At 39.8% G+C, this 12,712-nt stretch overlaps 1 protein-coding gene across 7 annotated transcripts in view; it reads right to left on the bottom strand.

The window, feature by feature from the left end:
• Positions 1–12,712, bottom strand: part of ESYT2 (extended synaptotagmin 2) — a 103,783-nt gene that overhangs the window by 34,154 nt on the left and 56,917 nt on the right. For all 7 annotated transcript variants that reach the window (XR_016236935.1, XR_016236936.1, XR_016236937.1 and 4 more), the window contains exons 7-10: positions 11,512–11,567; positions 5,991–6,111; positions 2,517–2,693; positions 1,133–1,215 (exon numbers count right to left, since the gene is read on the bottom strand). Coding sequence is in view for 4 of the 7 variants with exons in the window: in XM_051857038.3 (XP_051712998.2) it covers positions 1,133–1,215; positions 2,517–2,693; positions 5,991–6,111; positions 11,512–11,567 (437 nt within the window). In the remaining 3 variants the exon portion in view is untranslated. The remainder of the gene's footprint in view (positions 1–1,132; positions 1,216–2,516; positions 2,694–5,990; positions 6,112–11,511; positions 11,568–12,712) is intronic.

The following is a 12,712-nucleotide window of genomic DNA, read 5'->3' as shown; positions in this document are numbered from 1 at the left end:
ACATCTGGCCCATGACAACAGCCTGACTGCTCTGCTGGCCTTCAATCTCAGTCTCCAAGAATCCAATCCATACCCTTGTTTCACTAGCATGTACCTTGATCTCATCACTGTCCTCCTGAAAATCTCTCAATTGTTCTCTGTTGCCTATTTAAGTTTTATGAATGCAACATACAAGACCATTCTTGATGAGGCACAAACCTCTCCAGTGTCACCTAATGCCATAACTTTTTTGGCCACAGTAAACTCTGTTAAATAATCACTAGTGAATGCATTAGGTACCATGTATTTTGAAAGCTAGTTTTTCCAGCTGTACTAGTTCAACTGAAGACAGCAAACCAGCATTTGTTTTCTTGGTGTGTAGACACCACTTAAACTATCTCAACAAACTGAAAATGTTAACAAATATGCTTTTGCCATCTACAACAAAGCTGTTTACAAGAACTCTCTGCACAGGGTGCAGTTTTATATGGAAAAATTGAGCACTTTTCAGGGCCAGCACAGGTTGACGCCCTGGCCTGCAGTGCTGGCATCCCATATGGGCACCGGTTCTGGTCCCGGCTGCTCCTCTTCCTATCCAGCTCTCTGCTATGGCCTGGGAAAGCAGTGGAAAATAGCCTAAGTCCTTGGGTCCCTGCACCCACATGGGAGACCGGGAGGAAGCTCCTGGCTCCTGGCTTCAGATTGGCTCAGCTCCGGCCGTTGCAGCCAGTTGGGGAGTGAACCATTGGATGGAAGACCTCTCTGTCTCTACCTCTCTCTGTAACTCTTTCAAGTAAGATAGGTCTTTAAAAAAAAAAAAAAAAGATCCTTTAAAAAAATATTGAGCACTATAAATTAATAAAGGGTAACCATGAAAAATATTTTTAAATTTGCTGAATTGTAATTAACTCAAGTACCTACCCATGACCAGAGGCTACCAATGGGCAACATAGATGTAGAAAATTTCCTTCTCTTAAATGTGAAATTTTTTAGGAATAAAAATACTTTAAAGAAATCTAAGGTAAAACAAATGCTGTGTATCTATTAAAATATATATGTACATAAATATATCTATAAATTTTTAAGAACAATTATTAAAGAAAAAAAAATGAGATCCAATGTTCTCCAAGTAGCCAAAAAGAGTTCTATTTACCTTCCTAGAAAGTCATCCTTGTCTGGATCTTCATCAAAGAGCTCAATCTCTAATTCTTGCCCAGGATGTTCATATACTAAAGCCTGGAAAATTAAGGGTTAGTAGATATTGCATTCTTACTAACATAGCAACATACTAAGTCCGATGATTATAGTAAATACTATATGTATTTTATCTAGCAGAAAATAGTTTTTCAAGCACTTACATTTTGTTATTGTCAAATCATATCCTTTTGAGAGTTGGATCATTCTGAAATATGTGCCCCCACTGTATCAGTATCTTGTGTTTGTTTCCAGTTACCTGGGATTACATCTCAATGGTTCAGGTTCAATCACTCTAAGTCAAGGTTACAGGAGGTCAACCTACAAGCCTGGTCCAAGGTTTGGAATAGATCATAGATGTAGGATCTATAACTCTAGTCCTGAAGTGGCTCCATTCAGATGCCGGGCTTGGGATAACTGTAAGTTATCCATTTTTCACCATTTAGAGAGTAAGAAATTGAGAAGGGACCAGATTGAAAGGAATAGAGAGTGGGAAGCTGGTGGAGTATAAAATACATACTGTTGTGAAGAGTAATTCTACAAAAACATTTCAGGTCTTTAAAACTCCTAACTTTGATATAACAGTTCTATTCTGAGGAGCTTTATCTGGAGAAAACTTAGTCAAGTGCAGGAAAAACACATTCACATTGTACTTGTTCAGCACTACTTATAATGCTGAGAATGGCCTAGGCCTCTCTAGATAGCTGAATGACAATATCCATTCAGTGAAATGGTTATGAAGAATCATGTAGAACTCTTATTGTCATAAAACATTTGCAGAACAGTACATAATTAATCCCATTTTTGTATGTGTCTATGTGTTAACAACCACATGTAACATAATTAACACAAGCTATTTATTTTTTTTTTATTTTTCTTTTTTTATTTTTTTTTATTTTTTTTATTTTTTATTTTTTATTTTTTTTTATCTTTTATTTAATGAATATAAATTTCCAAAGTACGTCTCATGGGTTACAATGGCTTTCCCCCCCATACCGTCCCTCCCACCCACCACCCTCCCCTTTCCCACTCCCTCTCCCCTTCCATTCACATCAAGATTCATTTTAAGCTATTTATAATATTAAAATATTTTGCCAATTATTTATTGTGATAGAATAATGCAATTAAGGTTTAAAATTGTATGTGTTAGCAACACAAGAATGTTGTAGGGTTGGAAAAGCAGGTATAATCTCTTTCAAAGACGCACAATGAAAGCAAGGAAAATTTGAATGATATCCTAAATTAGCCACACTTCCATGTGATAAGACTGGAATTAGATTTCAGATGCTCCACTCTGTGTCCAGTCCACTATGCCAAGAGCACAAGTGGACTCAACATCTTACCTCGTACACTTCGTTCCACTTTGGACTAAGGTTCTCTTTGATGACCTTGCTTTGGAAGATCTGGTTGCCAACTCGAATAATCCCATAGGGGTCTGATTTTCCCTTGACAAGTCCCTTAAGGTAAGTATCCTTCCCCTGAAGATCCTGAGCTTCAATAAAATGTATCCTTAGAACACCCTGAACAGAGGAATACACATTTAGATCATTCGTTAGTTTACTTAACAGAGATGAAAGTCAGCTATGTGACTGATCCCATCCTAAGAACTGGGGCACAGAAACCCTCTTCTCACACAGTGTATACTCCAGCAATACAGTAGATGCGTAAAAGCCAGGTGACAAATAAAAAAAAAAAAAAAAGTAGGGCAGGGCAAGGTGACAGTGCCACATGGGTCTGTTTTAGATAGTAGACATTTTGTTCTTTATTGTTGTAGAGACACCTCAACAGGGACGTGACAGAGGGACCACACAGACACCTGCATGTGGTTTCCCTGAGAGAGGGAACACTAAGGACAGAGGTCATGCTAGGGCACTGGGCTTATTCCAAGGAGGTTGATGATCCCAGATTCTGGTACCATAGTAAGCAATAATTAACACGAGAAGATCTATCATATCTATTACTAGATACTTGGTATGCAGTAGCTACACCACTTAATTTTTAGAACAATCTTATAGAATGTCATTAAACTTACTTTCCAGAAGAAGAAACTAAAACTTTGAAATATTTTTTTATAAATGTTGTTTTACTGATAAAGAAGAAGTATTCATTCACATTTCTTCCAAGGCAAACAAGGGTGGTTGACGTTACCTCTCAGAATGGTAGCATTCTGCACTTCACATGCTTCTTAGAAAGTTCCAGGGATATTCCCGACTGAATCGGCAATGAAGACATGCACCTCTACAGATGCACACGTTCTAAAAAATCTTCATGTTTGCATGTGTCTAAAGCTTAATGTGGCAACAGCTATTTTTTAAGCTTTACTTATTTATTTGAAAGGCAGAGTTAGAGAAAGGGATCAAGCTTCCATCCATTGGTTTACTCCCCAAATGGTTGCAATGGGCAAGGCTGGGCCAGGCAGAAGCCAGGAGCTTCAAACGCCATCCAAGTCTCTCATGTGAGTAGCAAGGGCCCAAATACTGGGGCCTCTTTTGCTGCCTTCCCAGGTACATTAGCAAGGAGCTGGACTGGAAGCAGAGCAGCTGGGACTGGAACCAGGACTCATACGGGTTGTGTGTCATGGGTTGCGGTCCCATCAGCTACACCATTATGACGATCCCAACATTTTCAGTAAGTTTGGCTTTACAATTTTTTTTTAAATCGACTTATTTTTTACTTTACTTGAAAGGCAGAGAGACACTGAGAACACTCATCTGCTGGTTCACTCTCCAAATGCCTTCTATAGATAGGGCTGGGCCAGGCCAAAGCCAGGAGCTTGGAACTCCATCTGATCTCTAACGTGGGCAGCGGGAACCCAAGTACCCAGATCATCATCCACTGGCTCCTGGGATGCATGTTAGCAAGAAGCGGAATTGAACGTAGAGGAGATGGATGCAGGTGTAGAGGGATGCAGTGCCCCAAGCAGCATCTCAATCCCTACTCAGTCCCAACACTGGTTTTTCAAACCCATGTAATCAGGCTGAGCTCCGCTGTTCACTCCCACGTAGGGCACAGAAGGCTCAAGTGGCTCAAGTGGCAAAGGATCACGAGGATTTCGACATGTAAAAGGAAGTCTTTCCTTTTCAGAGGTGAGAATGATAAATTAAGGAAATAAGACGTTCCTTTCTAATATGCACATTAAATCTGTTGAATGCCAACAATATATTTAATCTGGGTACTGAATTAACTGGGTGCCTTTACTCTTAAAAACTGTAAGGGGCCAGCGTTGTGGTACAGTGGGTGAAGTTGCCCCCTGTGACACCAGCATCCCATATGGGTGCTGGTTCACATCCCAGCTGCCCCACTTCCAATCCAGCTCCCTGCTAATGGCCTGGAAAAAGCAGTGAAAGATGGCCCAAATGCTTGGGCCCCTGCTACCCATGTGGGAGACCTGGAAGAAGCTCCTGGCTTCTGGCTTCAGCCTGACCCAGTGCTGGCCATTATGAACATCTGGGGAGTGAACCAGCAGATGGAAGATTTCTCTCTTTCTCTCTCCCTAACTCTAATTTTCAAACATAAATGTTTTTCAAAAAAAAAATTATAAGGATGGGGGCCATTGTGGCACAGTGGGTTAAGATACTGCTTGCAACACTCACAGCCCATTTCAGAGCACTGGCTTGACTCCTGGCTATTCCGCTTCTGGTACAGCTCCCTGCTAATGCGCTTGGGAAGGCAGCAGAGGATGGCTCAAGTGCTTGGGCTCCTGCCACCCGTGAGAGACCAGGATGGAGTTTCTGGTCCTTGGCTTCACCTGGCCCAGCCCTGGCTGTTGTGGCCTTCTGGGGAGTGAACCAGCAGATGGAAGGTCTCCCTCTCTCTGTAGCTCTGCCTTTCAGGTAAGTAAGTGAATAAACACACCTTTAAGCATATATACAAGGATGCTGAGGGGGCACTGTGTGCAGTGTTAGGGACATCATTTGAGAGACTTGCATCTTGGCTCCATTTCCAATTCCAACTTCCTGCAGACAACACCGTGGCCATCCTGCTGACCCGACTTCTGGAGTACAAAGTCCAAACACCCTACACAGATGTGGGAGCCAACACCCAGGTGGCTGAAAGCTCTCCCAACCTACCGGAGCTCACCCACTGCAACATCGTTTCCTTGCCAAGAAGAAGGAATCTGATGCTCCCGACTAGGGAGTCCTCACAATTTTTGAATGTAGTTATTTACTTTGCTCCGATGAAGGAGACTTCAGTACTTCAGTCAGCTCTGTGCTATGTAACATCTCCATTTTACAGGTGAAGAAACTGAGGCCCGGCCATGCTAAACGACATGCCGACGGAAGTGAAGCTGCTGCCACACTTAAGGGCTGTGACTCAAATTAGGTTTGCTCTTTCCGTTTTACCTAGTCAGCTGTTATGTAAGTGTTTCTCCTGCTATGATACTCATTCAAATGACTCTACAGGAAAATCTATACAAACCATTACACAAAGTTCTTTTCAAAATCACCAGGAAACTGGCGCTTGTTACTGAGAGCTGTTAGATTGTAATAAAAACAAATGTAAATTGTGATTTCTGAGATAAGTCATCTGTACTGCTGACAGTCATTATTTATGACTCGCAATAACATATGCAGAATTAAATCCCTATTAGCACCCGTCAGGAACATGATTGAGGTGTGAGAACTCGCCAGAAGTCTCTGAGACAAGTTCCAGGATCTAAGCAGTGAGGCAGGACAAAGTATTCTTACTGTATCAAGACATGAGGCAAGTTTAGCTGTTCGGAGCAATACAGGAAGTGACAACACCTGATATAACATCCATTTGAAACACGTTTACTATCTGTTTTTAAACATTGCTGGATGCTAAGACATGCTTACCTTTGGTATAGGAAACCGTAACTGAGCTATTTGAACTTCACTGACAAGAGGAACAGTGATTCGATTAGGAAGCACCAGATAGTTTGATATGATATCCAAAATGATAGTATCTGATAAACCACTGGCAGTCGGGAGAGAAAAAGAACAATCAATCAAACATACCAACACTCACTATCCCCTTTAACCACAAATGTAATGTGACACAATAACACAGTCACAGGGTAGGAGTTGTCTCAATATAATTTCTCCCACAAGATGTTTAAATACAGTATTTCAGTACTTAAGCTGATATTTCTATAGTAACTGATGTAGAATTTAACGTCAGAACACAAAGTAGAAATCTAGCAACATTTTATAATTTCCTAAATAATACTTGTATATTCCTATATAATTCGATCATAGATTTAATACTAAATAAGATGCCTCCCATTAAATTTTTTAATATAAAATATTTCAAACATTCATAAAAGTACAGAGAATAAGACAACATTAATGAACCCATTCCATGTTTATAGACATGTTAAAATTTTCTCTATTGCTGTATACCGGCTCCCAGTGAAGTAGAATTTAGTGTATTCTCTCCCCACACATTATCAAATGCTTTCTTTGGGTATTAACTTTTGAAATTCTCCACACAACTACATGTAAACTCAGTAATATGGATAAAGTTGCTTAGACTAAAGGAACAAATGTACTTTTAACATATTTTCTGCCTAGTTTTTAGGATCAACGTGAAATGAAATAATGTCCATGTGGAAGCACTTTGGAAAGCGTGTATTAGTGCAGGTGTCACTGCTCCAGAACACCTTCCCTGTGAAGTAAAGAACTTCTGAACTGCGTGAAGTCTTAAAAGAACCACATTTCATGTCAGTACGTTTTAGATGCTAGAACTACTAACCTACAGAGAATAATGTCATCATCACTCAGTGAATAATTATTGAACCACACTGCAATACATGCAACAACAAGATGGAGTGCTTTGCTTTAAGGATCTTTCAGGTTACTATGGAAAAAGACCTTAACAAATCTTCAAAACACAAAGACACATCTGGCGCTGCTCTGTGCTTCCAAGGAGAGTCCAGGGGTACGAGCTTGCAGATACGGATAGGTAATCATGAAGGAAGTTATCAGCTGGTCCGCAATTTTAATACCAAGCATTTTCTTGCTTCTGCTGTTCTCCCCTGGCCCTAAAATACTGGCTTTCTTTATACTGAAAAGTCTTTTGAAACCGCAGAGCTGTCTAGCTGACTGACACGTTTTGAAGAATCCTCTTGCTTGCTGCCCTGATACAGCATTGGTCACTGTGGGGTCACCTGTCGTCCTCGGCTCGTGTGTCCGTTAGAACCATTCCTGTTCATCGCCCTTCTGTTTCTGTCATGGTTCTCAGCGTTTCTTCTACCTTCAAAACTCAACCCAGAGTTCTTCTTTGAAACATGATAGCGCTATAGGGATGGCCAACATTTGTGTTATAGTGAAGTAACTCGAGCGTTTTCCTGCTTACTTGTGTAATATCCATGGTTCCTTTTTCTAAGCAATGAGTACAGCATGTGGTGCTCATTATAGAAAGCCTGGGACAAGATTTCATTGTTAGCTTCATAGTGATTATTCATCTTTTAAGATAAAGCTTGTTATAGCTGCAATTCATCTGACAGAAAGTCTGAGAACTAGTGACCCTAATTTCAAGAACATATGAATATTTTATCATATAAACCTATATAAAATGTCATATATTATATAAAATTTGCATAATTATATATGAGGATGCTTCAAAAAGCTTGTGGAAAAAATGAAATTAAAAGATAAGGTTATTTTGATGCAGCAATTTGAAAGCCATGCATATAAGGCATCTTCAAAAGTTCATGTAAATTGTGTATTATGAAAAACCCTGCATATTTAAAAAAATTTTGCACAAAAATAAATTTCTCAATTCAATTTTCCAACTTTTTGAAGTACTCTCACATAAATTATACATAGAATATAAATAAATTTTAAAGAGATAGCTTTACATTTTCTTTTTATATCAGAGATTGCTTAATTCTGAATGATATATGTGCATCTCTCTTTATAATGTATATTAAGTATATATAACCATATATTTTTATTTTAATGATATGATTCTGTATATGTGGAATATATAGGAATATACATTTTTATGTATCATATATATGACTATAAAACAGTAGGAGCTACTACTGTATACAGAACCTACTTACATATAAATTATTAAATAAAATGGAGCTATATATGTGTGTGTGTATTTGTACAGCCCTATTTAAATATAATAACTTGGGATTGCCTTCCCCAAACTGTAGTCTTGCCAGAGGCAGAATGCACTGTGTTTGATGCTACCTTTTCAGGTAGTTAATACAATATAACTTACAGTGCAAATGCTCAGTCACTCATGTTCTATTTCAGTCCTCCCAGGTACTGAAGGGAGGCAAAGCAGAATGGAAATTCTCCCCACCAACTCCCAAAGATGTCTTATTTATTATGAAAGTCAGAGTTACAGGGAGCAGTGGAGACACAAAGTGAGAAAGAGATCCTCCATCCGCTGGTTCACTCCCCAGATGGCCACACAGCTGAAGCCAAGAGCCAGGAGCTTCCTTTAGGTCTTCCACGTGGGTGCAGGGGCCCAAGCACTTGGGCAGCTTCAGCTGCTTTTTCCAGGCCATTAGCATGGAGCTGGATCAGAAGTGACATTGCAGGTGGTAGCTTTACCCACTACACCACAATGCTGGCCCCAAACTTTCTTTTCTATGCTTAAGTGTGTGCAGACTTGTTTCACTTGGGTGAGCAGCATCCATTTCCCCAGTTCCTAGTGAAAATTTCTCCTTTGGGAGACACCCCAATTCATTGTTTTGTTTTTGTTTTTGTTTTTCCATGCAAGTGACCCATTTCTCTGCTTTCTCCAGGACAAGGGTGGGAATCTTTTTTTCTGCCAAGGGCCATTTGGTTATTTATAACATCATTCACAGGCCCTACAAAATTATCAAATTAAAAATTAGCTTGCTATAGATGTACTGAATTTCAAATCCTGCCTGTGGCTGCCTTGACAGGGCCAGACCAAATGGGCTGGACATTCCCCCGGCCCCGTTTTAGGGGTACACAAAGACCCAAGGGGGATCACAAGAATCCAAGGAATCTGACCAAGGATGGGTGGACACACACAAGGTAACTCTGGAACTGCTGCTGGCACTGCTGGAAAAGGGTCTTGCTCGACCACAGCGGCTAAGTTTGCAGAACAGAAGATGCTAGCAACTGCTACTTCACAGCAAGAGCCAGTCTGAAAGCGAAGCCAAGTGGAGACTCAACTCTGCTTGAGTCAAGCGCTGGATACAGAGCCATTACAGCATGACTTGGCATCAACACCCAACTATGCATGAAATCCCTCAAAGATCCCTCAAAGAACATTCCAGCTTTTAGTTACATGCAGGAAGCAAGCCACCAGAGGTGAGATCATGACAGCAGCCACGTGACTGTGCCTTTCTGTTCACGGCTGTGTCCGAGCACTAAGAGCAGCTGGCTCAGAGCAGGCGCTTAATGCCTCATTGTTGGGTAGGCGGCTAAACTGTCTTCAAAAAATTATTTATTTACTTTTACCACTCAAACACCATTTGAGCTAGGTTTGTTGGTTGCAACCAAGAATCCTAAAGAATACTCTAACAAATCCTTCAAAGTCACATTTTTTTTTCTCAGAGATCTTTTAAAGGTAACAGTACTTTTCTGTATCCAGTAAATAACAGTACCTAAAAAAGACTTTTATTATGACTATGCCTCAGATTGTTCAAGTTCTAATTTTTCCTTATAATGAAAGAAGATTCTAATGGCCATTGCAGAGGCATAAACGAAAACTCAGGAATAGGAAAAAAAAATAGCTTGAAACCAAGCTCTCATAATTTAATACCAAGCTATTTTAGGAGGAAAATCCACTATAACATATGTCACTTTTACCTAAAAAGTAATGCATTCTTTCACAAGTGAGTTTAACCTATAATAAAACTTCCCATTTGGAAATAACAGGTCTGCCCAAAGCAGTCACCATGCACAAGTTCTTGTTCTTTCCTTCCTTCTCTGCTTTTCCTTTGGGTACATGGTATTTTTTACTTGTGGAGGTTGTGTTGCGTTTGCTTGGGTACATCGTCTGTTATCCAAATCTCTGACTCTGTACAGGACTCAGGCTGCGGCCTTCAGGGATGAGCACACAGAATAACTGTTATGGGGAGCTGAGGACAAGGCAAGATGATCTGGAGATTCAGCACTGCTATGATCTGGTCTCGATCGATGTGAAGAGTCAGTCTGCTGTTAACATTATCTGACAAGGGAAATGAACATGCCAAGGTCTTGCGTCCAGCATGATCTATGCATTAATTTTTTTTTTTTCAGGAGCAGGCGTATCCATTCCTCTTTTTCTTCTCTGTAGTTGGTGGACACAGGACTTTGAATTTGCTGTTGGGAGGAAATGAACTGAGGCTCGGCGGGGATACTTCCTGAAGGCCACACGGCACATGAGATAGAGCCAGAACGAGGACCCGCATCTTCTAAGACAGGTGGTATGGAGAAGCCTGAGAGGAGGGGGGTCTGCAGGTGGGTTACTGTGTGTGCTCACTCTCTGGTCAGGCCTCGCACTGTTGGCCTGGGACAGGGGTTCTGTCCTGGGCGGAGACAACTGAGGCTACTTGGAGTCAACAGTTCTGTTCTTCTGTACAGCCTAAAGTCACCAGTGACGTGCTTATTAGTCTGAGAAGACAAGCAGAGAGACGCTGTCCCTTCTGCTGCTAAAGGGGAGAAGAGAGGAGACATTCTCCAGGCTTTCCTCACAGGAGAGACTGACGGGGGCAGGTGGGTGGATGGGAAGGCACTGGCCCACACATCTGATGCTGGATGTCACCCACCCAGCACAGATCCACCTCCCTCAGAGGAGGGATTATCCTTCATGGTCTCGGATGCTTGTTTTAGGACATTTTTCTTGCCTTTTAGATACTAGATTGCTACAGAATTCTGCAAAGACCGAGCACACTGACCTGACACTTACTCCTTTCAAGGCAGAAGAAGGAAGGTAACAAAAGCCACAAGGGGAAGGGCTATCCACAGCTTGGACAGCATGGAAAGGCTGGTTTGCAGTATACACATATTTTCAAAGTTTTCTTTATTGTTTAAGGGGAAACAATAAGAACTAAATTTAAAAATTAATTTATTGAATATTAAAAGGTTTCTGCTTTTCTAACACACCAGGACTGTGAAGAAGCCTTGCAATTAAAAAAAAGGAAATAAAGGGTAACTCAGTCTAAAGCACTCCTAAAACCATCATAGTTTAGCTCATTTGGACGCAAGTAGTTTTTTCAAATGTGGTTATGAGAACAAAATCCAAATATGCTGTCTCTGTTCCTTGTTCTGTGACAGTCTGGCCTAATTCTACCTGGCAGACATGTGTCTAAATGATTCTCGTGTTATTTTATGACACTAAAAATGTGCATTACAGCATCAACAAGCTAACTGTAATAGGACCCCGCAAAAAACTTACTTTAATCCAGGGATATCCAGAAGATTAGTCAGTCCTGTCCAGTTAATTTCTAAAAGCTGTTTTTTAAAAAAAGGGCAAAATATTAAATATCCAAATCACTTCCAGTCATCAAATCAAATGCACACAAGTTTGTTTCTTTCTAAACAAAAAGAGTTCATACACAATACTGTCCTAGTCTTTCTTCCTCCACTTTGTTATATGTTGAGGACGTCTTTCCTGGTTGGTACATGCAGACCTGCTTCTGCTTTTGGTTTTCTCTAGTAAAATCATACAGTAACTTATTAACCTGTCCTTCCACAGATGTATCCTCAGAGTATTTACAACTTCTCTTTTATTATGAATAATGACTTGTCTGTACATACAAGCTCTTATAGATAAATGCATACTAGCAATCAAAAATGGGATATTTGGTTAAAGAATTATGTTTATTTTTAATATTGATATATAGCATTTAACTGCCTTCCAAAAACATTATGACAATTTACATTCCACCAAAAGTGTGTCATTTTTCCATATTTTCACCAAAAGCAGATATTGAAAATTAGTCCATCTGGCTATGAAAAAATGGTCATTTATCACTGTTTTAATTTGCATTTTCCAATTAGCGGAACATGTTCTGCCCATTCATTTGACATTTATATCTATTTGTCTAAGAATAATCTCTACACAGTTAGCTTAAATTCTATTAAATGGATGTAGACCAGTTAAAATTACTGACTGGAAATATAAGTACTGCTTTTCCTATCAAAATGGGCATCACAAATAATAAAATTCCTTGTGTTTTATATCTGTATAAGAAATACTACATTAAACTGACCTCAATTATCAACACAGTTAGAGCAACAGAAGTGTCCAAATCCCTTTTGGGAGTAAGTGGTTATAAATAAATATGAACTGTGAGAGTCAAGATTCTTAAGGATAGACCAAAACTAAAAACAGAAACAAATTTTTCAAAATCCTGAAAGACTGTGACTTTTCAGTATAAGAGAAATGAGATACAAATATAAAAAATGGGAAGAAAAAAATGGGTAATTAATCTTTTTTAATTGTGAATTTTTTTAAAGATTTATTTTATTTATTTGAAAGGTAGAATTACAGAGAGAGGTGGACAAAGAGGGTTTTGTTCTGCTGGTTCACTCCTCAAATAGCCACAATGACTGGGACTGGGCCAGGTCAACGCCAGGAACCAGGAGCTCCTACT

The sequence above is a fragment of the Oryctolagus cuniculus genome, chromosome 7 (genome assembly GCF_051225735.1).
Source record: "Oryctolagus cuniculus isolate XC-2025 breed Fujian yellow rabbit chromosome 7, ASM5122573v1, whole genome shotgun sequence".
Taxonomy (NCBI): domain Eukaryota; kingdom Metazoa; phylum Chordata; class Mammalia; order Lagomorpha; family Leporidae; genus Oryctolagus; species Oryctolagus cuniculus.
The sequence above is the reverse complement of the archived record's forward strand: the minus strand, read 5'-3'. Positions and strand labels throughout refer to the sequence as shown.